General features: G+C 37.7%; 1 protein-coding gene across 3 annotated transcripts in view; it reads right to left on the reverse strand.

The window, feature by feature from the left end:
* LOC107750721 (furin-1-like) overlaps positions 1–27,542 on the reverse strand; it is a 108,832-nt gene that overhangs the window by 16,641 nt on the left and 64,649 nt on the right. Inside the window, exons 3-8 of one of the 3 annotated variants that reach the window (XM_016566237.1) lie at positions 26,295–26,393; positions 20,701–20,796; positions 16,483–16,611; positions 14,662–14,738; positions 3,000–3,088; positions 626–798 (exon numbers count right to left, since the gene is read on the reverse strand). In XM_016566237.1, coding sequence (XP_016421723.1) covers positions 626–798; positions 3,000–3,088; positions 14,662–14,738; positions 16,483–16,611; positions 20,701–20,796; positions 26,295–26,393 — 663 coding nt within the window. Of the gene's footprint in view, positions 1–625; positions 799–2,999; positions 3,089–14,661; positions 14,739–16,482; positions 16,612–17,647; positions 17,777–20,700; positions 20,797–26,294; positions 26,394–27,542 lie in introns of all 3 variants that reach the window. The other 2 variants (XM_016566236.1, XM_016566238.1) reach the window with 2 other exon arrangements.

Below are 27,542 nucleotides of genomic sequence, written 5' to 3' on the forward strand. Positions count from 1 at the left end.
TGAGATTAAAACATTTAAAAAAAGAAAAAAGAAATAGGTGAAAGGAACAAGACAGTCTAATTTTTGAATCATGGATAAAAACAAACTGATTTTCATATTCATAGTGCGATGTGCGAGTGCTGAAACTCTATCAAGGTATAAAATCACAAGGGATAAGCGTATGTGTGCCACACAAGAAAGATTTAACATACCAAAAACGAAAACAGAAAACAAATGCTCATCTCCTGCCAAGATCACAGTAATCTCCCTAAATATAGTATTCTCTGTAATCCTGTGTTTGTCAAAGCGCACATCCTTCTCAATTCCCTCTCCGTAAATGCATTTAAACAGGCGATGACATCTTCTACAGCTCACCCTGTCCAGCTCGGTTCCTCTAGCAGAGGTGCTGATGGGAGTTGATGGCAGCTGTGACACATTTAGCTGATCTAAAATCTGCTCGGATGACCTGACGTGAGCAATCACACTAACACTGACTTGAGGAGACACTGTGACTGGAAGTCATTCATTTTCAATGAGAGTTTCAGTGACATGAGTGATTTGTAGACATGTCTAGTGATTTAGCGCCTACCAGCAACCAACAGTACGGAGACCTCCAGTGGTAAAATCTCTTCCAGTCTATACTGACCTCAGTAACCCCCTGCAGGAAAGCTTCTTTGGCCAGTTTGGCAGGGCCATCCACTGTCTTCCCATCATCCTCTGGGCCCCAGCTGGCGCTGTAAATGTGGATGTGTTGGGAGTTCAAGCTCAGAGACTGAGCCTCCACAACATCTGTTACCTCTCCGTCCAACATCCGCACACCTGCATGCAGAACAGAGGCGGATAGAAAGAGCATTAATGAAGATACCAGAGAGACAGGAAAAATCGGTTTTGTGAAAATGTACTGTCTGTAAGCCCGATGGACATTTGGAGGGGATAATGGAAAAACAATTAATGAAGGGAGGGGTGGACGGTTTGACCAAAATCTTATATCACGTCATGGTAACGATACATATCACGATATAGTTATTTTTGCTTTAAATAAGGTCTTTATGACATCAAAATTTTTGATACCATTAGAAATGTCATAATTCTTGTCACCAGTGTCAACATCACAAAAAAACTCAAGCTCACTGAAGACAAGCAAACAGTCAGCGATGAAATAAGAATAAGAAACTAATGACAAAAATGACTATAAGCACTGTCTTCATGCGTGCGCTCAGAAATGGCTTAAAATCAAAATATCTACCGGTTGACAAATTTCTATTAATTAATTAAATTAATAATAAAATAATTTCGGTTAATTATGTTAACTGGTATATTGCCTGCCCCTAAAAGAAGATGCAAAAGATTCCAGCACAAAATTTTCTACTGCCACTGAAAGTAAAAATGCTGCATGAAGACAAATGCACAGCCATCCAGAACATATTCGATGTTAAATATAAAACTATATGGAGAAGGATTTAGACCAATAAGTGTTTTTAATATGCTTAAAGACAAATTATATGCAAATTCATCAGTCAACACCATTGCTGAGCAAACTGCAGTGTACCAAAGACAATCTCAAGACTGCAATCTGAAACAGCCCGTTTCTGACCATTACAAACATGTAACCAATCCCGTCAAATTTTCATATCATTAACCTATCACAGGAACATGGTTTGTGAAACTTGTAGATGACTTGCAAAGCTTACTGCTATTATTGGGTGGCTGGCGCAATACAAATAATGAATGCATTCGAAGATGTGAAATATTATTTCCAAGCATACTGTCCCTGCAAGTATATGACACATGGTATGATTTTTGCTAATAAACCCACATATATTCAAATCAGTTGCCAGGCCACCGGAATTAATCCCGGCGCTCCCAATCCGGACTATACTCTCAAAATATTATAACTTTAATCTCGTAATTGCTACAACTTAATTCTCGTAATTTTGACTTTACTCTCAAAATATTTTGAATTTATTCTCGTATTGCTATGACTTTATTCTCATAATTTTGGACTTTTTTCTCAAAATATGACGACTTTAATCTCGTAATTTTTTTATTTTTATTTTTTAACGTAGGACTAAAACGCCGTCGTATATATAGTCATTGCAAAATGTTAAAATAAAATCTGGAAAATATTCCTTTTGATGAAGTTGACAGAATTTTAAAGAATCTAATTAATAAGAATGATTCTGTGGCCATTTGTTTGATTAATAATAATCCTAGCAACAGGATTCAGACACTTAAAGCACCCCTCACACACACACGACCCAGTGGCCAATTAGATCAGCAACATCTGCTGTCTTTAGACACACACACACACGAACAGACATATCCTCTTATTACAAAGATACAGATGCATGTCAATAAATTAGAATGACGTGGAAAAGTTCATTTATTTCAGTAATTCAACTCAAATTGTGAAACTCGTGTATTAAATAAATTCAATGCACACAGACTGAAGTAGTTTAAGTCTTTGGTTCTTTTAATTGTGATGATTTTGGCTCACATTTAACAAAAACCCACCAATTCACTATCTCAACAAAATACTACTTCAGTCTGTGTGCATTGAATTTATTTAATACACGAGTTTCACAATTTGAGTTGAATTACTGAAATAAATGAACTTTTCCACGACATTCTAATTTATTGAGATGCACCTGTACACACTCAGGCAATGCCCTCTACCTTAATCACCCTCATCTAGATGGAGAAATATTTTCCTACAAAGACTATTAAAATAAGAGATATGGAATTTGTGTGTGCCTGCAGCGATGTCTGGCCCTGAATGTACTCAATGTGACTGAAATAGCCAAGATATTTCTGAGATATTCACCTTAATGGATGTGTTTTATAATTAAAAGATAAAGCGTTTGAGATTAGTCCATAGCAGCATGATGACATGAGCCATTAAATGCACAAAGGGCAGGAAATGAGAGAATGCTTGGATAGTTTTAATGCGTGACCTATTTGATTGATCTTATTACCATATGCTAATTTCTAACCGCCTATCAATCGGATTCTTCACTTACCTCCGATTTTGGCATTGTAGGCCACACCCACTCCACAGACGCCATTGTTTGCTGCTGCCGCCACCTCCCCGGCACAACGTGTCCCATGTCTAGAGAGACAAAGAGAGAGTTTGCACTGGTGAACAGTGTGGCGTTGCCCAATTTACATCCAGTTCACATTCAGTTCAACTCACTTCAAATTCAGTCCACGTTTGTACAGACAAAGTCTAGGGGTGCTGTCTTCGCAACGGAGCTCTCAGTGCACCCAAATACAGACACATTATCTTTATCCTTTAATTAAATTCTAATTAGTTCTTGCAGGCGACAAGGATAAATAAATAAATAGCTTATTATGGTTGTCACTGATGGTTCCTACAGTACTGCACACATCTCAGCAGCTCTGTGCCATGGTGGGGATGAACTTCATTGTCTATAAAGAAATTGCAGCTGGCTCTGGGTTTTGTTTGTGCACTGCTAGAGCTATTCTCTCCATTCATCTGTGTCCTATTGGAGCTCATTGTTTCTCTGAGACAAAGCGGAGAACGGGATGATAGGGACCAAAGCAAAGGACCAGAGAGCCCATGAGACTGCAGATGTGTTGAGGCGGTGGCCTCGCTTCACCAAAGCCTTTACATCTGCCGTTTTACACAAAAACATACACAAATATTATTGGGCACACATGAACATGACATACAACAAAACAGGAAAATGACACTAATGAATATGCTTCAGGCTCTTGGCCTCTAAGCACTCATGCTCAGGACACAACAAAAACTGAGACTAGCGCAATGAGAGGAATGATAAGAGCTAATCCACACCCCTGCAGTATCATGACAGCATTGGAACTGTTATTTTGTAGTTGTAACTCAGATTAATTCACCAGCCATGATCCTTTCTCTTTGTAAGCAAATGAGAAATCTTTTATGAATGTAAACAATTTAATATTAAGTAATGTACATTTTAGACACAACAACGCCAGATATTTGCTATTTTTGCTCCGACAAAAAAGTTAAACAAAGCAAAAAAAAAAGGCACAGTTGAATTAATAGTTGAGCATCTACAAGCAACACACAGTAGTGGTGTTTTATTCCTGAATGAATCAGTTGAGTGAATAATTCAAAGTCAGTCAGCTGGGTAATTCCTACATGAATCAGTGGCATTAAACAAAATTAATTCAGTTGAATGAAAGATTCATTGACTCACACAGTCATGTGATAAATAAATTAATAAAATATTATATATATATAATTTTGCAACTAAATTATTAAATGCAAGAAGTAAAATACACTAAACGAATAAAAAAAAGTTAAATCAACAGACCATATAATGAAATTTTACCACTTTAATTAGTAGAGGTAAAAATAATTAGTATTTATTTATGAAAACAAGGCATGTAAAAATGTCATAGCAAATATCTAGAAAGATTTTTGAGTCATGATGCAAACAAATTAAGTTGAAACCATTAAGTAAATCAAAGAGTTCAAAAGAACTGATTTACTAAAGGCGGGCGTACACGGTGCGATTCTGAAGGTCGGAACGTCGTGTTCAAATCAGAGGTTTAAAATAAAGTCTTATACTCACAAGTCTGAACACAAGGAGCAAGTTCAAAAAATTGGTGATCTTGTTAAATGTGTAAAGCTTAGGTGGGCAACAATAGCTTCTGATTAAGGCTCTAGATGTATTGTATTTCATCAAATCAATAATTGCTGAGGAGGGAGGTGTCCACACAGGTTGAAAGCAGGGGCTCTTGGCAGGCCATTATGCAGGTCGTTAAGATTCGTTTCTGATTACTGAGCAAATACACGACGTGAAAACACTCTCTCAGCCTTCCACAAAACCTGCTGTGTACTAGTAATTCAAGACGCACTGTAATTGTGACTGCATTTATTCTCCAGGGCATGTGGAATTACAGTACATACTTTCAGGATGAAGTCCTTTATCACATAGAGGAGAAAACACATTATTCAGATGCATCCATCAGGATCTATCTCTCTCAAGCTGTGAATGAGATCAAAACTATTTTATGCTAACAAGCACATTAGCTAGTTAACCTGCCTAGCAGGTGGTTTGATTTTCTTTTCTTTTCCTCACAATTAACATCATTCAGCCAGTCTAATGAAACATTTGTGTGTGCTCATATGAAGGGCAATAGCCCCGAATTGCAACAAATTCCTTTCATGCTGAGGTTGTAAAGCCTTTGTTTGCAATAAAGCGTCATTTTCCGCGTTTTGTCATTTGGCGAGGTGACAGTTATCATGACAAATGGTTGATAGCTGGGAACCCCTCATGGATAAACAATACAGTTTTTATATCGGCTCGTTTTGAAGGTTGTTTGTAGCTGTAATGTATTGCATAAGGGAATTGCCTATGGTAAAAAGAGATTTTATGCACACCATTTATAAGAAGATGTTACTGCCATGGCTCAGGATGGCTAGTCAGGTGGTAGCAAGGTAAACTCGAGACTTTGGTATCTTCTGTGCTGATTTTAACTGGTAATGTGAGTTACACTAGCCTAATTCCAACAAAATTTCATCTGAAAAAAGGTCCATTGTCTGTTGTAAATAAGTCACTTTCAAACCAAGCAGCTTTCTGTTAGTCAAAGTGGTGAATTTGCCCATCTGAACCCATCTGACCATCTGAACCTGATGCGAAATCTGCCTGGGAAAATGTTTTGCCCTCACAAAATTCCCGATCATGTGGATTTTTACTAAAAAAAGCCCCTAAAGAGACATGGAGATGAAAAAAATTGAGATGGGAGGAAATTTTTTTTTTTCAATACTTTTGCGTTCTCTCACAAATGTTTTGCATTTCCCCAAGAAATGTAGTGCTTATTCACAAAAGGTTTTGCGAGTGAACGCAAAGTTTCTCAGACGAACACAACATTTTGCGAAACACCACAAACGCATTGAACATTTTCCTCCCACTTCATATTTTTTCCATCACTATGTCCCTTTAAGGGCTTCATAGTATTGCAATTTTCTGAACTACAATAAATGTGACCGCAGAATTAGACTGCAAGCCTCAACCCCATTACTTTGTCAACATTTTATTCAAATTGCACAGGACTTCCTTAAGATCAACTGGAAGTGATTCAAAGTGAGTGGCTGTATGACCTTATGAGGTTGTGTAATGTACAAACTCTTGCTTGAAATTCCCCATGTAAGAGGTCTGATGCTGTGATGTTGCTTTGATTTGCATATTCCCATCCACAACTTTCAAAGACACCCACATGCAGTCAAAAAGACAGATCAGTGGCCGTGTCCTGAACTCAAGGGCTTAATGGGTATCATTACGAAGCTGTGGCACAGTCAAGGGTAGGGGCAGTTATTTTACACAGTGATTTTCAAAAGAACCATAACACAACCTTTCAATCCAAACACAAACAGTCCTTCCTGACAAAAAAGGAAAAAGGCTTTCCTTCTAAAGTCAGGAAAAACACCAAGGTCGCTTCTCTGGCAGCTATTCAAGCATAAAAGCAATCAAACTATCATTTACTCCTGAGTGTAGACAGCACAGCCTGAGCCTGTCAATTTGTAAAAAGTTAGTGTTTGTTCTTTAAATGACGTGGGGAACACACACCCATTCATTTATTCGCAACGGTAATGAACAGTGACTCAATCCTGGGCTTTGTTTCATAGCTGAGTCCACGTAATGTTTCACAATCAGATTTTACTCATTCGGCACCTCGTGACCAGATCAAATCTACGGCTTTATAAACCCGAAACCTTATTCCGCACGATTAGAGTTCCCTACCACAGAGAAAGCTTTTTTAACAGAGATGCTGTTCAGCTAATTTCCCTTTCACAGCTCAGCGAGGTGCAAAAACACTGATTCAGATAACTGTGGTCTCAGTATTTTTTAAAGTGCCATGAGTCACAATAACGCTGACGAGCTCAAATGATGTGTAGTTGGGGAAAAGAATGCGAACATGTGATGCAATAACAAGCATCCTTGTGTGCCTTTACATAAATTATGGTTCAACCATAAATGTGTAAAAAGATGGCGGTGGCAAAGTGTTAATTGATTGGCTACACATCAGCGTCATACCGATGCCACAACTGGCCTATATTCATGTAACGAATCAGCTCATAAGGGAAATATGAATAATTAACCATAACTAGTTATAATTAATTATGAATATTTAGATCCGCTGTAGATATTTACTTGACCTCTCAGGGTCAACTGTCTTGTTAAAGGGATAGTTAACCCCAAAATTAAAATTCTGTCATTAATTACTCACCTTCATGTCGTTCCAAACCCGTAAGACCTTTGTTCATCTTCAGAACACAAATTAAGATATTTTTGATGAAATCCGAGAGAATCCGAGCCTGGTTAGACAGCAACAGAACTGAAAACATTTTATGGCCCAGAAAGGTAGTAAGGACATCATTAAAATAGTCCATGTGACATCAGTGGTTCAACCGTATTTTTATGAAGCTATGAGAATACTTTTTGTGCGCAAAGAAAACAAAAATAACTTCAATATAAGCTGTTTTTAGACTAATGAGAAAGTTTTGAGTTCTGAAACTTTTGTAGTACAATGACCTCTTATAATTATGTCAAAAGATTAAAGGAATTTTGATTTCTCAGTTCATGACCCTTTTAATTTGTGTTCCTAAGATGAACAAAGGTCTTACGACATGAGGGTGAGTAATTTTTGGGTGAACTATCCCTTTAAGACCTCTGTTCACACCTGTAGAAGTGATTTCCTAGAGAAAGATTCATTGGAAAAAGCTAATTAAAAATGAACATTTTCACACTGTATTATGAAGTGACAACCTTGTGGGAAATCTGTGAAATACTCAAGGGAGCAATGTTAAAAGAGCTGGAGAATATCTGCTGTAAGCCTCCATCTGCTGGGTCACCTCTTTTTGACAGTTTCTTAAAGGGAAGGTTTACCTAAAATGATCAATTCAATGTGGTTTTGAACCCCACTGGTGTTCATTATATGGACAAAAGCATTTGAAATATTATTTTAAATATCTTTTGTGTACTGCAGAATAAAGTCATACAGGTTTGGACTGATATGAGGGTGAGTAAATTATGAAAATATTTTTTTTAAAGCATAAAGTGAGCCAGGAAGTGTTTGTAGATGCAGCTGCTTACCTCTTAGAAGGAAAAACAACATGGTGGACAGGATCACTTTCTTATCCTCTCCCCTCCCTGTCCAACATCAATTTAGATGCAAAATTACCAACAATCTTAACCTTCCCCACGGAGACCGCAATGATCTGTCTGAGGCCCACCAGGGAGAGGCAGAGAAGAGAGTGAAAATTAACTTGAATGGAAGTTGAGTTTCTTTTTCCATCCCTGCCAGCAACAAAACTACCACACTGAAATCAGGACCGGAGACATGCTCTAATTCTTTCTGTCTCCTTGTTTTTAGCCTTCTATCGGCTTGTTTTATGTTCCTTTCAATTCCCTGATTCATGCATTTACAATTCCCCCGCTCAGAGGCATAGGGTGCCCTTGAAAACTTGTGATGAGTCTGTGTACAGTACGCTGATGGAATCCGTCCATGTGTCGTAGAGTAGTGCATCTCTATTCCTCTCTTCAATAGGCTTGGATTAGGAAGCACTCTAAAAAGGATTAGTGCATTTTCCAGCCAGCTAAACTCAGCCCTCGGGCAGGGTTTCGGAAACCACATGTCCTGAATGAGAAAGGGATATGGAGGAGGTAGAGAGTCAGCAAGTAATAAAGAGACAGTATCTCAGATAATGGCATTAGAAATGAGAGGGTGACGGAAGTGGCGGCGAAACCTTCGCCAGCTCTTTAACGCAACTACAGAAGCACATTCCAGAACTCAGAAGCGCCATTCCTAGCCTGAAGTCCCTGCCATGGTTAAGTCTCCAGCTTCAATTGCCTGGCTGGCGCGGAGCGGCGGATGCTAGGGCAGATTTCCAGCATCTCTGATGAGATTCCAGAGGCCCGACAGCGCTGGAAAGGCAGGCTGACAGGTCTGGGTCATGTGAGGCGAAGGGTTGAGTGGAGAGGCAGAGGCTTCGTGCCTAACCGTGTTATTTAGACCTCTGGCTGACAGCCACCTTACACAATCCATCCATCACAGGTGTTATTAGAATTAAAGAAAGAGAAAGGAAGAGGAGGTCTTTTAAGGTCTTGTTTATTGATTCAATAAAGCTAACGAGACCTGGATATTGATGTCTCCAAGCTGACTTCCACCCAATTCCAAAAGATTAGTAATTTAAACACCACAATTAAGACAACAAACAAGCAGGTAAACAGCGCATATAAATATACATTTCAAGCTTTTCAGAAACATTTACTGATGCTTGCCTATTCCAAAGTCTGTGCCACAATGATAAGGTTCTTGTTGCTAAGGAACTTACTAGATGGTTTCTAGGTTGTTCTTGACCAATAGTACAAATCTGTTCTCTTTTAAAAAATAAAATAAAATAAAATAAAACGCTATAAGCAAATCACACTACTGTAATGTATAGTATGAAAAATGGATATCAATTTAGAGATCTGCTGTTACATTTTACAGTTTCATTAAATTACTAATGTTATTAAAGATTGATTTTTAGATGACTGCAAAGGTAATCCAAATGTAAAAATAAGCTAAATGAGCATGCATAATTAAATTTCAATAAAACATTTATTAAATAAAATATTACAATTCCATATTCCATATAATAAAATAAAACTCTAAAATAATTGATTTTAACATGTTACAACTGAATCACAATACTATAATGTATAGTTGAAAATGGATATTCATTCTGTAATTTTCTAAATATTACATTTAAAAGGGTCATCATTATTTTTTTTATTGTTATTAAAGATTAAGTTTTAGATTATGGAAAAAGTAATCTAAATATAAAAATAGGGGAAATGAGCACACATAATTAAAAATTAAATTATTTTTAAATAAATTAAAAATATTCATTTCAATTCAACATACGTTAATTTGGAACCACTGGTTTGAATGGCAAATAAAAAAGCCAAATAAAAGTGTATAAGAACAAGTGTGGCCATATTTTCAACTAATCCCACAACAGCAAGCACATCACTCACTTATCACAACTACAGCACAAAGTGAGATAGAGCGAGACGAAGAGAGAGACCATTTATGTCATTCCAGCTCTATGTCTACGCCAAACCATTTCTACCACTTTTACTTGAATTTGAATAAGCACTTTACTGTCCAACCGTCATTGGCAGAGAGTTCATTCCAAATGAACCAGACCCACTGAACATTAGTGTAAAAGCTTCAAATCCTGGAAATGTGGAGTGCCAGATGAAATGGGTTATGGGGGATCTGATTTAAGCAGGTGTATAAAATTGTGGCAATGAAAACAAAGTATTCTCCATCCTCCTCCACCCTCTTCAGTAGCTGGATGAGTATCTAACATTAGCATGACGCTGCCGAAATGACGCAGAGCTTTCAGCTCACTTGCACTGCCTGTGTGGAATTGGTTCAAAAAAATGTAAGCAGTGTTTTGTGGATATTAGCCATCTATACGTAGCAACAAAGAGAATATGAAGGACGTGTGAAAGAGATGAACTAAAAAAAAAAACAACATCTTACGATGCCCTTCAATACAGGAAACTGTCTCCCTTTGTCTCTGTGTTTGCTTCCGTCTCTCTCTCAGTAGATATGTATTGAAATAGTCTCTTGGTGCCATGTTCTGAGAACTTATCAAAGAACGGCAGCTGTCTTTGGATCACCGTATCATTCTGAGCACCTGGTGATGTCCCGTAGGAAAGAAAATGAGATCTATTTAATATAAGATCTCAATTGTTTCTCCTAGATAGAAATGAAGAGCAGATGGAGATGCATCTTCTGCTTTTTCAGTTTTTTCTCCTGAGAAAAAGACTCTCATACGTGTTTCCTCTAGAGTTTCAGAAGATATCATTGCAAAGCACTGAAGCTGAGCCGGTTGACAAAGCAAGTCTGGCTGGTTTAGTTAATTAGTTAAAGGGATAGTTCACCCAAAAATGAAAATTCTGTCATTAATTACTCACCCTCATGTCGTTCCAAACCTGTAAGACCTTTGTTCATCTTCAGAACACAAATTAAGATATTTTTGATGAAATGCAAGAGCTTTCTGACCCTGGTTAGACAGCAACAGAACTGAAACTTTTTATGGCCCAAAAATGTAGTAAGCACATCGATAAAATAGTCCATGTGACATCAGTGGTTCAACCATGTTATTTATAAATTAAAGGGATACTCCACCCCGAAATGAAAATTTTGTCATTAATCACTTACCCCCATGTCGTTCCAAACCTGTAAAAGTTTAGTTCGTCTTCGGAACACAATTTAAGATATTTTGGATAATGCAGAGTGTGTTCTGAAGACGAACGAAGCTTTTACGGGTTTGGAACGACATGGGGGTAAGTGATTAATGACAAAATTTTCATTTTGGGGTGGAGTATCCCTTTATGTCCCCACCAGGATAGAAAAACATATATATATACACACACACACACCTCTAGCAGAGTTTATTAGTAAATGATGTAGAAGGCATTCTTTATGGATAATTTATTAATAAATCTAACCCAAACGGGACTCTTAACAAAAGCAAAGTAATATGCATTGTTTGTATGGAGAAATTGAATTAACATAGAGGCTCAACTAGTGAAATATCACTCAGAGTGAAACACAATCAATCATAAAAATGTTAATGTGAGCAACCGTGGAGGACAAGGCATCAATGGCAAATACATCTCTACATATATGAGATTACTTCCATAAAGTGTGGGAAAACTATACAAGAACTATTATAACTGAATCAATGCTACAGATGAATATAGGCACTACAACAATATAATATGAAAACCTTTTGAGCTTTGCTAAAGATTGCATTTAACAGTGTTGTTAAATTATTAGTATTACTTTTTAGATTAGCTTTAAAACAGCTTTTAAAAAATAGGGCATATGAGCATGCACACTTTGCATGAACACAAAACTTTTTTTTTTATTTAAGAAATTAATACTTTAATTCAGCATACTTCTATTCTTAAATAAGGATGCATTAAATTGATTAAAAGTTACAAAAATGCATTTATAATGTTACAAAAGATTTTTATAAATACATTTCTATAAACAAATGATGTTCATTTGAACTTTCTATTCATCAAAGAATCCTCACGGTTTCCACAAAGATATTAAGCAGCACAACTGTTTTAAACATTGATAATAATAAGAAATGTTTCTTGAGAACCAAATCAGCACATTTCTGAAGGATCATGTGACGCTGAAGCTTGGAGTAATGATGCTGAAAATTACATTCACAGCAATAAATTAAAGTGCATTTAAAATATTAAAATAGAAAACAGCTATTTAAACTTGTAATAATATTTCACAATATTACACAAATAAATTCAGATTCTTTCAACATTAAAAAATCTTACTGACTCCAAACCTTTGAACAGGAGTGTATTCATACAATATCAACCGATACAGTAAAAAATATGAGCCGATATTGTACTGATACATTGTGCATCCCTACTTAAAAAGGAACTGAATATGTTAATGATGAAAGAATATTAAATCATCTTATTCCTATTATTCTTATCTTGAGGGATTTTAGGACAATCATTAAGGACAACAAAAGCATCTTGAGAGTTATGAAGTGTTCATGATGGTCTGATGGTGACCAAAAATGTGCAAAGTTAGTTTATAAAGAGACCGCAGAGAAAAATACAGAGCCAGACTGAAAGCTTTTTTTTCCCAGGGGAAAAAAAAAAAAATATATAATTATATATATATATATATAATTATATATATATAATAAGCTGTCTAAAAGCTGTATTAACCCTCAATCTTCCTGACAAAACAATGAAAAGCCTCTGCTTCTAAAAGCACTGGTAGCCATCTGTGCATAAAAGCCATGAAGCCAACAATTACTCTTTAGTGTGGACACTGATGCCTGTGTCAATAATTAGGCTATATAGAAAAATGTGTTTTTGTCTTCAAATGATGCATGAACGCTCCCATTTAATCACAGTGAAGCGCTTGATGACTCTGCCGTGTTCTTCGCTCAATAGCCGAGGCTCCAATTCATCTCAAGATTGGGTTTTACAGAGGACTCACAGAAGTAAAAACAAGCTGCCTTTCATAAGAGAAGGAAATTTTTCGGTTGCTCTTTACAACATAATTTTATTGAGAATCCATAATGTGCCTTTCATCTGTATGGAATAAATCCCTCTGATGCAATCTGCTTTCTATGAGACCACCTCAACGTTTCGGCTATTGACACAGTCATGCATATTGCTTCTCATTTCATGGACTCGAAAACGATTCAGTTCTGGATAATGATCTTGACAGCCAAGGCGTTCAAGATGTGCTGCACTTCCTGTGCACCGGGTTGCCGAGGTGTGGGGATGGATTCCCCCTACTTTCCTCCTCTGATTGACCATGATATGTGTGTGTCTGGACACTGAGACAGTAACGAATGCTTGTTACGGCTCCACTGTTGCCACAAAACGACTGTCACACTTTAAGTAGCTGCTGAGGGTATTAGCAGGAGTGAAGACAGTAACTTCTGTGCGTTAGTAGCTGAGTGAGGCGCTCCAACACGACTGTGGCAGTGTTAACAGATTCGTTAAAGAAGATTTGCTTCTGCAACTTTGTAAGCTGCACTGTTCTGAGGAGATACCGAATTTGGAGTCTTTCCTCTCCATCCTTCTGCTGCGAGATTCTGAACAGAAAAGGAAAAAAAACAAAAGAAAGAAACAGGGAGAAAGAGCTCTGGCAGGAAGCCCAGAGTGCAAGAGATTTGAAGCAAATAGCCCTGACGGCAGAGCGATGGGCTACTGGAAGATTTCAGGGTGGAGGGATGAAGAAACGGTCTGGGGGATAAAGGGGCGGGATGGGTCTACCCTCCATTACGGCTGATCAAGTGATGCTTAATAGCCATGAGTCTATCAAAAAGGAAGAGTAAACATCCAAACATCTTCAGTGCACTAAATTAAATCTAAGCTGATTTACAGAGCAAGAGAAAAATAAGACAGAAGACAGATATATTGTAGATTGTCCATCTCTAAATAGTGCTCAAAATGCTCTTCAAACATAATTATGGAAAAAAAATGGAAAGTGCCGTGGAGAGTGAAATACGAGAGAGAGGTCACTGGTCGGTTAATTTCAACGGTGCTGCAGCAGGTGACTGATTGCTGCTACATGATAGACAGAGAGACAAAAAGAAAAACAGACAGAAGTAAAAGTCAAAGGAAGTGCTCCCTATGGAGAAACCGAAGTATTTAACAGCCGTTGGGTGCACGTCTCTGAACGGCAGGTGCTTCGCTGACTGCATTAAACCCACCATACAACGCGGCTCCAAACCACTTTATATCCCCAACAAAACACTAAGCGCTGCAGTTACTTGCTGTACATCACAGCTTAAATCAGTTCACCAAAGAGGAGAGAAGCAGATGCAACAACTAGCGAGCTGCCTACCTTGATCAAACGCACCCAAAATGCAATCTAGGTAGGTGGCGCGCTAGGTTTTCAAACACAGACAGAGTTAGCAGTACGCATGTTTACACAAGACAGATTCTGGCTCTCATTACCTGAAAGAACCTCTAAAACATTTACAACCAAAGAGCTTCTGCAATATGGCATGTTTGTTGCAGTCTGACAGATTTGGCAACCCTGCTGTGGATGCAATGATTGGAACGGCAAAGAAAAAGACAGGAGAGAAGAAAGAGAAATCCGTACCTGTTGTCATTTAGCTGTGTGTATCTGGGCTGAGGGTCTGGATCTCTGTCATTCACATCATAACTGGCGTCGGGATCCTTAAAATAAAACATAAAATACACCGAAAGGATTATATTGCAACACCAGAGCTCAGGTTTTGTGCTGTCAGAAAGAAATACATTGAATTTCTTCTTGCATTGCTTGGATGCACACCTACCTAGATGGCATTTGTAGGCACTCGAGACATATTTGAATATTCAAATTAGAGGTATGCAAAACTACATATTTTAATAATCAAGTAGTTAGTATAATTAGGCTAATTCAGGGTCATGTCCACTGCACTGATATGTTTCTTAGGGAGCGAACTGTCTGCTGATATGAATTCAAATCGTAGAGATGGTTAAGGTGAAATGCCGCCACCCCCTGAGACACCTGAGGCAAGAACAATTTAAGCAGAAAGTATTTTGGGAAAGAATGTACAATAAGGCTGAACAGAAATGTTTGGTAACCCCAAATACCTCATGAAGCCACTGTGAAGACTCTAATTTCTATGCAAACCGAGGTAAGTTTTCATAATCCCGACTGTATTACTGAAACCACATTTCTACTGTGCAAAGTACAACAGGAAATTATCTATTTGTGAATCAGGACATTAAGAATTCAGTGAACCAGAAATGTGCAAAATTACATAGTAAAACTGACTAGTAAGTGGGCCTTCTGAACGACTCATCAATGTTAATGAAGCCCTGTATAATTAGACTGATTTAGGGTCATGTCCACCAAACACAGATCAAATGCTTTCTTACGGGCTGCTCGTATAATATGTATTCAGACAGAGCGCAACGACATGAAACAGAACGTTTTGAGACATTTTTAATGCGACGCAATGGCCAAAGATGTCCATCTGCCTGTGTTCAAAAATGAATTATTAAAAATAGCACTGACTGTACAGCCTTTCTAATACATAACGTTCGTTATGCTATGACATAAATTTATCATCAAAGGCAAATTAGTTTGAACAAGTGGTGTTTTGATGGCTGTAGCAGCAATGCTTTAAATGATATTAATTTAACAAGACGCAGCTTTACGGATAAAGAGTTGATAAGATTAGTTAATGTTGTAGCCTCTTTGGTTGCATTTATTTGAACAAAATACACTAAAACAGTTATATTTTGAAGTATTGCCAAAAATGCATTTTCTATTTTCATATATTTTAAAATGTAATTTATTCCTGTGACACAAAGCTGAATTTTCAGCATCATTACTCCAGTCTTCAGTGTCACATGATCCTTCAGAAATCATTCTAATATGCTAATTTGGTGCTCAAGAAACATTTCTTATTATCAAAGCTGAAATCAATTGTGCTGCTTAATATTTTTGTGAAATCTTGTGTAACATTATTATTATTAAAGTCAGTTTGTTACTTTATTTTATTAGTGTTCATTTATTTTATTAAACTGGATAAATTGTTACACCTTTTTATATTTTAGGTGGTGTAATGATTTACTTTTGATAAAACAAAGGTTTATTATTGTATGTTCGTTTGGCATTTCATTTATTGTATACCCTTTAAATTCGTTTATTGAAAGAACAACAACAGCAGCAGAAGCAGCAGTATGGTGTAACATTTATTTGAAACACATGTATTTGGTACTTGCTACCTTATATCTTTACTCTTTCCTTTCCTTCTTTTCATGGATTTTGTTCGAAGTGACATCATATCAGTTCGTTCTTCGATTTCGTTTGAAGTATATCGGGGCCTTTACTCACCACAATTGATATATATTAATAAAGTATATCATTGTTCACTCTTCAAAATGTTTGTAAAAAAGGATGGCTCACATAGTTTCTAGCTAGATCAGGGTGATCTTTCTCAATGCCGTCATCTAGAATGGTCACGACCACTCCTCTTCCTGTGAAGCCCTGAGCCCAGGCCTCCTTCACATTCAGGTCTCCATGACTGGGATTGTACTGCAAGAAAATAGATTTTTAACCATTAGTCAGATGTTACATGCAAGTTCACTGGAGGCAGGCAAAACAAGAAATTATTCTTCAGTTCTTTTATTTCCCTTCAGCAAAGGCAAATGTTGGACTCTGTAAAGCTTCTGTGTGGCACAGCAGAACATGAGCCCTCCGAGCCATTCTGGAAAGGGAGAGTTAACAGAGTATTTGACCAAGACCTCCCAGTAGGGAAAAGCCCACCTGCAGAACTTTACACACACTGATTTTTTTACCCTTGCCACTGAAAAAAAGGCCCAGCCGCAGGAGCTAATGCTAATGAAAGATGACTTCTCACACAGTCACACACTTTCTCCTCCCAGATGGCAGCCCAGTTCCCAACAAGGTGTGGAAACTCATTCCTTTTAACCCGACAGCTTTTTCCCCAGCGAAGTTCTTGTACTATCTTCTTCTCTCGCTCTATATCATTACTCCAGTCTTCAGTGTCACATGATCCTTCAGAAATCATTCTAATATGCTAATTTGGTGCTCAAGAAACATTTCTTATTATCAAAGCTGAAATCAATTGTGCTGCTTAATATTTTTGTGAAATCTTGTGTAACATTATTATTATTAAAGTCAGTTTGTTACTTTATTTTATTAGTGTTCATTTATTTTATTAAACTGGATAAATTGTTACACCTTTTTATATTTTAGGTGGTGTAATGATTTACTTTTGATAAAACAAAGGTTTATTATTGTATGTTCGTTTGGCATTTCATTTATTGTATACCCTTTAAATTCGTTTATTGAAAGAACAACAACAGCAGCAGAAGCAGCAGTATGGTGTAACATTTATTTGAAACACATGTATTTGGTACTTGCTACCTTATATCTTTACTCTTTCCTTTCCTTCTTTTCATGGATTTTGTTCGAAGTGACATCATATCAGTTCGTTCTTCGATTTCGTTTGAAGTATATCGGGGCCTTTACTCACCACAATTGATATATATTAATAAAGTATATCATTGTTCACTCTTCAAAATGTTTGTAAAAAAGGATGGCTCACATAGTTTCTAGCTAGATCAGGGTGATCTTTCTCAATGCCGTCATCTAGAATGGTCACGACCACTCCTCTTCCTGTGAAGCCCTGAGCCCAGGCTTCCTTCACATTCAGGTCTCCATGACTGGGATTGTACTGCAAGAAAATAGATTTTTAACCATTAGTCAGATGTTACATGCAAGTTCACTGGAGGCAGGCAAAACAAGAAATTATTCTTCAGTTCTTTTATTTCCCTTCAGCAAAGGCAAATGTTGGACTCTGTAAAGCTTCTGTGTGGCACAGCAGAACATGAGCCCTCCGAGCCATTCTGGAAAGGGAGAGTTAACAGAGTATTTGACCAAGACCTCCCAGTAGGGAAAAGCCCACCTGCAGAACTTTACACACACTGATTTTTTTACCCTTGCCACTGAAAAAAAGGCCCAGCCGCAGGAGCTAATGCTAATGAAAGATGACTTCTCACACAGTCACACACTTTCTCCTCCCAGATGGCAGCCCAGTTCCCAACAAGGTGTGGAAACTCATTCCTTTTAACCCGACAGCTTTTTCCCCAGCGAAGTTCTTGTACTATCTTCTTCTCTCGCTCTATTTCTTTTCCTCACACTTTGCTTTATGCTAAATGCCATCTGTTAAAACGGCACAGCAGAATGCTTCATTCAGTGTTGAAAGATGAACATTAAACGTAAATGTGGAAATTGGGTGCAGAAACACAATAAAAAACTTCAATTGGCACGTCTTCAGATAACTGCCCCCTTCACAACCTTCTCTCCCCTTGACAAAAAGCATAAAAATAAGCAGACAGAATCAAATTGCTCATCGTTCTGTGGTGCTTCTTCAGAGTAAACAACTTAAAAAGCAGTCATTCCCTTGTCAACAATGATACAATCTCCATTTTCAAGTATTAAAGTACAAAGCGCTTGCGTTTCAGTTAATGTTTGACAGTAACACATACAGATGTGGCTGAAAAGAGGTTGTGAAGAAGCCGAAACTTTAACAGATTAGTATGCTAATGTAGAACGGCAGCTCTCGCATTTGTTTTGTCATGGGCGGCCTAGGATGCTCTTTGGTCGTTTGGTTCACGCATTAATATGTTTTGGACTAGGGCACACACGCTCTGAATACAGAACAGAGCTTTAAAAGCCGTTACGCAAACAAACACTTGAAGACACACCGATGTGAGTGAGTATTCATGCACACACCCACACATCGTAATTATTTTGTGCAAGTTTTGTACGAACTCAGTGAGTCGGACTCATTCTGAATCTGTCATCACTTAATAAAATGATTAAAATTTTTTTGGCAAAGGTTAATATGATGTTGTGTCATCTCTGTCAGTGAAGGTGACTGTCAATACATTAGCTCACTTCACTTTTGGTTGTTCTCAGTGTGGGCATGCAGGTCACAGGACTAACCTGAATAACAAATATTTATAAATTCATGGCTTATTTACGCCACCGTTTCATTTGAAAACAAAATTTGCAACTCATTTCACATCTGTGATGTATTTCAGAGTGAAACAGAAGATTCTACAGGAAATAATGTAGGGCAGGACTTGTGTTGTCCAATGTGATTTGATAGGATATAAACACACTAGGCTGTAATACTATTGGACTTTATCTGACTTCTTTTTATTCATATGAAAAAAAATATGAAAAATGTCTTAATTGCTATTAAAACAATATATAGGGTTATTTAGGATTCCCTAAAAAAAATCGAATGTATGTTTATTTGACAAATATTGACTTATTTGTCTTGAGACAAATCGTATTTGTCTCTATCTACACTACCATTCAAATGTTTGGAGTTGGTAAGATTTTGCTTTTAAAATAAGTCTTTTATGCTCACCAAAGCTGCATTTATTTGATCAATTACTCTAGTCTTCAGTGTCACATGAGCCTTCAGAAACATTGTAATATGTAATATGGCTTTACTGTGCAAGTAAATGTCTTTACTGTCAATTTTGATCCATTTATTGCATCCTTGCTGGATAAACATATTCATATCTTTCAAAAAAATCTTACTGACTTTTGAACAGTGTATAATAAAGTTATCTATTATTTTTTAGTGTGGTCACAAATCTGACTTACAGCCTAATGTGTATTATAGAAAATGAAAACTTTCATGCATACATTTAATAAATTACCTCTTTTGATTAGTTTACAGTCATTTAATGGATAAATTATTCTTCTCCCAAACAAATATAGTATAGTGCAGGATTATACCCAGACTGTTCACCCAAAAAGTAATATTTAGATTTTTTTTCTTTTCACTTTTATTTCTATAAACTGAAACTCACTGGAGTCCATTGCTGTCTTGGATCCCATTGACTTTCACTGTATGGGCAATAACAGTTTTAAATACTTAAGCGCTTTGTACAAAGAAAATCATACAGATTTGTAATGACATGAAAGTGAATAAACGATGACATAATTTTCAGTTTTGAGTGAACTACCCTTAAAACCTTTCAATATTAGTTCATAAGTCACCTTCATATTCTCAGCATGTATTCTTTCTTTGTGTTCATCACGCTTGCTTTATGTGGTTAGATGACTCTTTTCGAATTGTACTTAAATGCACAGAATCACCTCAGAGACAACATTCAGTTCACTTTAATGTAGCTTGATACACTAGAAACTAGGGGAAGCTGGGAAGATCCTCTTTTGAACTCCTTGGTTGTTCTTGCCAATCAGATCCACCCAGTAGCCTTGGTTAGGTCAGAAAAGTTGTTTCAGAGGCTGAGAAAGTTTTTAAATTGTGATGAAAAATTCAGAAAAAACATGCACGGATGTATCATCCACAGTAAGAGAGGAGACATTTAATAACCAAGTAAAAAAGGATCTATTTTGATGTCATGTCGTTTTGAGACTATAAGCACACAGAATACTGTTTATATATTTCAAAACAGACATGGGGGATTTAGAGCGGGAAAGAATCAGAGAGAATGTGAAAGCTCAGAGATCAAGTGCGGACTCCTTTTTACTGCAGAAGCACTTTAGACACGTTGCATTCAAAAGCTGAATGTACAACCACAATATAAATACATACAGTAGCTTTTCACATACCAGGTACCACTGCTGGGGGAATTTTGGATCTGTGGGTTCAATATGAATGTCTCTCTTGTGTCTTCGCTTGGCAATCTGCTGCTCTGCCCAAATCACCTGAAAATAACACACACACACACACACACACACACACACACACAGATTAGAGGCAATATCTAAAATATTACACACCTACATCCTTGTAAATCACACTCATCTCTATTTTCACCTTTAACTAGGGATGTACGTCCCTTCTGCACAGCTTGTCCTCACTCTAAAAATACCCACATTCATACTAACCCGCATTGTTCTTTTCGATCTGCTGTGTTTTATAGCATTTCATTAGGTATGTGTTTGTGTGTATGAAAGAAAGAAAAAAAGAAAAAATCTCTTTAATAATAATATCTAATAATGATAATATCTCCTAGATAGCAATATAGTTTATTCTGAAAATGGCTTCTCAATATTAATTCTCTATATCTGCAAAGACTCCTAATCTGCATTGAAAAGTGAGAGTATATATGAACTCAAACATTTCTCATCCAATTCTTCCAAACGATCTGAGCATATTGATGCACTTTTACTGTATGTTGATGACTGACTCATTTGTTGCTATTTTTATGTCTAAGGGAATTTTAGTTGAAACATCTGCGACAAACACATGAAACTGCACTTAGAACTGCTTTAAGTCTATTGATCTATCAAAGATCAACCTCTAAGCAATAAAAAATGTCCTCTGGGCAGTGTTTTTTGTGATGGGATGGACACGGCTAACATACAGCGCATAGACATTAAGATTCACATCTGAGGTATTAGCAGCGAAGGCTGAAATCTAATCAGGGACCAGAGACTTATGAGCGTCTGAAGTGCTCTCTGCAAAACAATTGTTTTAAATGAGCTTAAAGGTCCACAGGGCCCCTGCCTCATGTACAGGATTAATTTTTCTCTTTACAAGGGGACGACCAGAGTGCCCACTGATTAAATCGATTAACTCTTGCCTCTTCTCATTCTTATGTCAATTCTATCACCTTCTCAAAAAAAAAAAAATCCCTCAGATCCCTCAGGTTAGAAGAAGCTTCTTTCTTGGAAAAGACACCTGTACACCAGTGTGGCGTTTTAGCACAAAGCATTGTTTACATAATTACACGTGTGCTTAGAGGTTGTAATTTACTATACTGTCTTTTTTATTTCTGTGTCAGTGGGAAGAAAACAATCCATCTCTTGGTTAATGGATGGGTGAGTTGGGCTCTGTAAAACAACATATATGTGACCCTGGACTAGAGGGTGACACGGGAGTGGATTCTCAAACCTCTCCCGTCCCACTCCCACAAAAAAAAATCCCATCCCACTCCCACAAAAAAAAATCCCGTCCCGTCCCAATCCCACGAAAAAACTGGGGGAAAATCCCATCCTGTCCCAATCCCGGAAGAATGACTCCCATTCCCTCCCACTCCCGTGTTGTGTTTTGTTTTTGGCTGGAATCTGTCAGTTACAGTGAAAAAATACAGTACAGATCACTGCATGCCCACTTTAGTTGAATAAAAATCCAAAATGTAGTTTTTTGTTATTTTATTGAACTGAAAGCCAGCTTAAACAATGCACAGTGTACATCAGAATCCGAATCAGAATGAGCTTTATTGCCAGGTATGAGTTTCGTTGTTATTCTGAGTGCACACAAATAAACAGAGTTTTTACAGATTCTAAAGATGTATTCCCCAAAAAATGTCAGCCTCTACCCTGGACCACAAAACCAGTCTTAAGTCGCTTGGGTATATTTTTAGTAATAGCCCAAAAAATATTGTATGGGTCAAAATTATAGATTTTTCTTTTATGCCAAAAATTATTAGGATATTAAGTAAAGATCATGTCCATGAAGATCTTTTGTAAATTGCCTACCGTAAATATATAAAAACTAAGAACTTCATTTGGACAACTTTAAAGGCGATTTTCTCAGTATTTAGATTTTTTTTCACCCTCAGATTCCAGATTTTCAAATAGTTGTATCTCAGCCAAATATTGTCCTATCCTAACAAACCATACATCAATGGAAAGCTTATTCATTCTGGTTTTGTGCTCCAGGGTCACATATACACAATAGTCATGACATCTTTGACTGCACATACTACATACTGTCCAATTTGCAACCGAATCACTCGATTGGAGTGTTACTTTTTTCATGAATCAATTAAACTGTCTGACAAATGAAACGAGTAGATGGTCTGATTGATGAATGGAATCAGTCAACTAATTTCCACAATTAATTGCCTGTGATTACTCCCTTACTCAATGAGCGACTCAAAATGAGAACCGTTGTTATATGTACTTTTTAACAATAAAAGCAATATTTACGTGCAAACTTCTAAGTAGGGCTGCACGATTATGACAAAAATCATAATTGCCGATTATTGCCTTGAAATTGTAATTGCGATTATTAATTACGATTATCACAATTTACATTGAATGATGTTTATACCATTGTTTGATGCAACTGCATGCTGTATTTTTATATGAAAATAAACAAGCTGAAAACACTTTAACTGAAAAACTTTTAGTGCTTTTCTATAGTATTAAGCCTCAAATGTCAACTATACATCGGATTGGTTTCTTCTTTAAATTATAAAAAAAGTAAAAATATAAATGGTATTATAGTGTTATACTAAAACTAAAATTAAAACAATGGAAAAACCCTTAAGATAACATGTAGAAAGAAAGAAAAAAGCATCTTAAGCACACAGAATAACATAAGTGGAATTTGAACGATTAATTGCCGCTTTGAACGATTACGTAATTGTGGCATCCATAATTGTAATCGCGATTAGAAATTCGATTAATTGTGCAGCCCTACTTCTAAGGTTAATAAAATTAAAATAATTTGACTAACTTTTTGTTAATATGACAATATGCAGTTAAAGATACACCCATAACAGTTTTAGTGTAATAAAAATAAATATATATCAAAATATTAAAAACAGTAATACTGTGAAAATTATTGCAATTTAAAATAATGGTTTTGACATGCTTTAACTTTTTTTTAACATATTTTAAACTTTATTCTTGTGATGGAAAAATTTTCAGCAGCCATTACTCCAGTCTTTAGTGTCACATGATCCTTCAGAAATCATTCTGAGATGTATCAAAGTTAGTAGGAAAAATTGTTATCAATTGTTGTCTACAAAACAAAATGTAGATAGCAATATTTCGTGCCTGTGTCATGACAACAGGAGCCAACTAGCATGACCATTAGGGATGTAACAATTCACTAAACTCAAGATTCGATTCACGATTTTGATTTCACGATTCGAATCACAAATTATTTATTTATTTATTTTTTTTACAAAATGAGATTTAAGACAAATTATAAATTAAATGTGTCGAGTGAGTTGTCCTTTACGTCCTTGTTTTACAGTAATACATTTATCATGAAAACAGCAAATGTGGAGCAAGGCCAGGTCAGATTTGGAGGAAGAATGCATTTCCTGTTCCTTTCGCATCTTGCTGCCCTTTAGTCCACAGCAAACTTCTGAAAAGTCCACTTTGACTTTTTGCGAGCGAATGAAATTCTGGTTTGCGAGGGAGAAGACCTACTCGTACCTGCATTCAATTTCGTATAAATTCCCGTCGTTGGAGGGAATACAAGCAGCAGCCTTCAGAAATATGCTTCATTAGCATAAAACCATGCTGACCTCGGAATGCAGAGCAGGCGATGCGTGTGTGCGTGTTGTACGCGTGAGGCTTGTGCCAAGATGAACCCTGGCAACAAGAATGCCTGACCCGCCCTGCATAAATAGAGGCTAGCACACAAGGGAGCAGCAATCCAGCTTGTATCTTCCCCTCTCTCGTTCTCCGCTGTCATGGATCAGTGTTAGGAGTCATCCGGTCTCTTCTGCTGGCGCCTGGTGGGCAGGTGGGGTCTGGGAGGGCATCAGTATTAGCCGTGTAGTTGGATCTCCGAAGTGTGCACAGAGTTTTAACTAGCGTCTGAAGCTTCAGAGAGTGAAGATAAGAGGCTTGTCAGCAGGAGATCTATGGAAGCCTGCAGCCAGCGGCCCAAACATGCAGTCGCTCAGGATGCCTGTGCTGCTCTCAGATAACTTATCGGCATAGCCAGAGTCCTGCACTTCAGTACTACCAAACACACACCAACAACACCTCACACACACAAACCAATAATCACAGTCAGTCAACCATCTGAGACTCTGGCCAAACTACTTTGTCATGGTATGCTAATGACAACTCCTCTCCTCTAATCTGGCCTCCTCTTGTATCATCTCCTCTCCTAATGTCTCATCTGTTCCCCTCCCTTATCATTTCTCTTCTTGCTTCAGTCCCTCTCATCTCAACACTTCCTGCTTTGTGAGTTCCTCTCCTCTCTTGTCCCATTTCATCATATCTCCTCACATCTTGTCTCCTAACTTTTTAATTTCTTCTCTTTTCCTTTCTCCTCTCCTCTCATTTTATCAACAGCCTTCTTGGGTTGTCTCATCTCCTCTGGTCTCTTGTGTTCTCTTCTTCTTTCCTGTTGCCTGGTCTTATCCCATTTCCTCTCCTTTCACCTCTTCTAGTCTCCTTTTTCTCCTTTCCTCGTCTCATCTCTTTACTCCTTCCTCCTCTCCTCTTCTCATCTTGTGTCCTTTCATCAATTCTTGTCTCCCCTTCTATCTCTTCTCTTCTAGAATCCTCTACCCACTTCTCCTCCTTTCTCATTTCCTCTCTTACCATCTCATGTGTTCCACTTGCTTTACATTTTCTCTTCTTGCCTCCATCTCTCTCATCTCATCTCTTTCGGTTTCGTCTGTTCCTCTCCCATCTTGCCTCATTTTATCTTGTTTCCTCCCATCTAGTCTACTATCCTTTCATAGTTTCTGTTTTCCTCCACCTCTCTTCACATCTCCTCTCATTTTATCTCTAACCTTCTTGTCTCATCTAGTCTCCTTTTCTCTTCTCTAGTCTACTGTTGTTTCATCTCATGTCCTCCTGTCTCATTTTGTCTCTTCTCCTTTCCTGTCTTGTCTCATCTCTTCTTATCTCTATTTCTCTCCTTACCCAAATTTTTCATCTCTTCTCATCTCTCCCCTGCTATCTCTTTTCCTCTGCCCTCTTCTCCTCCTCTCTCCTCTCTTTCAATGTGGTCTCCTCTCCACTCCAAATGTCTCATCTGTTCTCCCTCTTCTCATTTTTTTCCATTTCATCTGTTCTCTTCCTCTCTTTTTGTTCCCCTTCCTCCCATCTCCTCCCCATCTTGTCATATATCTTTTCATATCTTCTCCTTGTATCACTTCTCTTTTCCTTCAACTCTCCCTGTCCTCTTTCAATGTCTTCTTTCATCTCTTGTCCATTCCTCTTGTCCAGTCTCCTCTCCTCTTATTGTGTTTTTCTCTTCTTCTCTCCTCTCATTTAATTTCTTCTCATCTCCTTGTGTTCTCTCTTCTCGTTATCTCTTCCCCCTCCTATCTTCTCCTTTTTCCCCTTTTGTTCCTTCTCTCATGTCCTCCCCATCATCTCTTCTAGTCTCATCTCCTCCCACCCTATATTTTCTTTACTTCCCATCTCACTTCTCCACTTTGTAATCTGTACAGTCATGTTTGTGAGTGACTTTGCATGTGGCTCGTCTTTACCTGTGGCTCGGCGTGTAGTCGGACATGAACCCCGCGATGGCCGGACAAAGATCTCCTCACCACACCCCTGTGTTGGAAATTATAATAATCCCCGAAAACCTGTGGACACACAGACGCACACACACAGAGGTGATATATTAGAGTGCTATTGCAAAGGAGTCGTGTCTTACCCGCCGTACAAGGTCATATGGTCTTACACTCCAGAGGGAAACACACTCATTAACTCCAGCACCTGCTCACAGACCTGGCCATCTCTCTCTCCAACACACACACATTCAGAGCAGAGCTGCAAAGGTTCAGCCGCATACATTTATCTCTTATAGTCCTAATACAAAACACGGAACAAATCCAAAAACACACGCACACCCTAAAAGAGCTTCCCACTGAGAGACAAATTCTGAGAAAATGATGAAAGGTGGGTTTTCTTCATAACACACGCACATGGTGACAAGTGTGAAGTATTTCTTTACAATTTCAGGTACTTTTTGCACACAAAACAGAGCAAAGTGCACACAGTTTAAAATGTCTAATGGCGAATAGCAGGAGGGATGGAGAAGAAAAGATCTGACTCTCATTCATTAATCTGATACACAGAAGCTATAATTTTGTTGTGTTTCGGTTCAATAAAGCAGCAAGCAGCACATAGAAGCTGTATCTGGACCGCCACACACTGATGTGTGGGATCCGGTGCTTGTGTACTTTGAGCTTGTGTGTGCGTATGTGAGAGAATCATGCCTCTATCATTACTCATCTTGTTCTGTTCCCAGTAGAACGCTGAAAGCAACTTCTGGCCGAATACCCACACACTTCTTTCAGAAGTGACATCAATGAATAGATCCTGCACTATACAGTCAAGTGTCTCCTTGCTAAAATGATGTTCATTTATCAAAATGCTTCCCTGCTGGGCTTCTGTTCCTCTGACACTTCACTGCAGACGGCCTCTCTTGGTTTCCTTTACCATCTCTGTCTCTCTTTCACACTCCATGTCCTTGTGATGATCAATAACATGACCTCTGCTGCCATCATCTACTTGTCTCACTGAAACTACAGAGGTGTCCCCTGGGATCATACGGGGATGGAAATGCTTTCTGAAATCAGCAGGACTCAGCGTGAATGTCTGAAGTGGGTAAATTGGGTAAATTCATACCCGGTGTTCTGAAACTCTCAGAAAAGAAAAGAAAAAAAAATCACAGATCTCATCAATATCTCAGTTGTTTCTCCTAGACAGCAGTCAGAACAAAGCAAATG

The sequence above is a fragment of the Sinocyclocheilus rhinocerous genome, unplaced genomic scaffold (assembly GCF_001515625.1).
Source record: "Sinocyclocheilus rhinocerous isolate Xijiao unplaced genomic scaffold, SAMN03320098_v1.1 scaffold1143, whole genome shotgun sequence".
NCBI lineage: Eukaryota > Metazoa > Chordata > Actinopteri > Cypriniformes > Cyprinidae > Sinocyclocheilus > Sinocyclocheilus rhinocerous.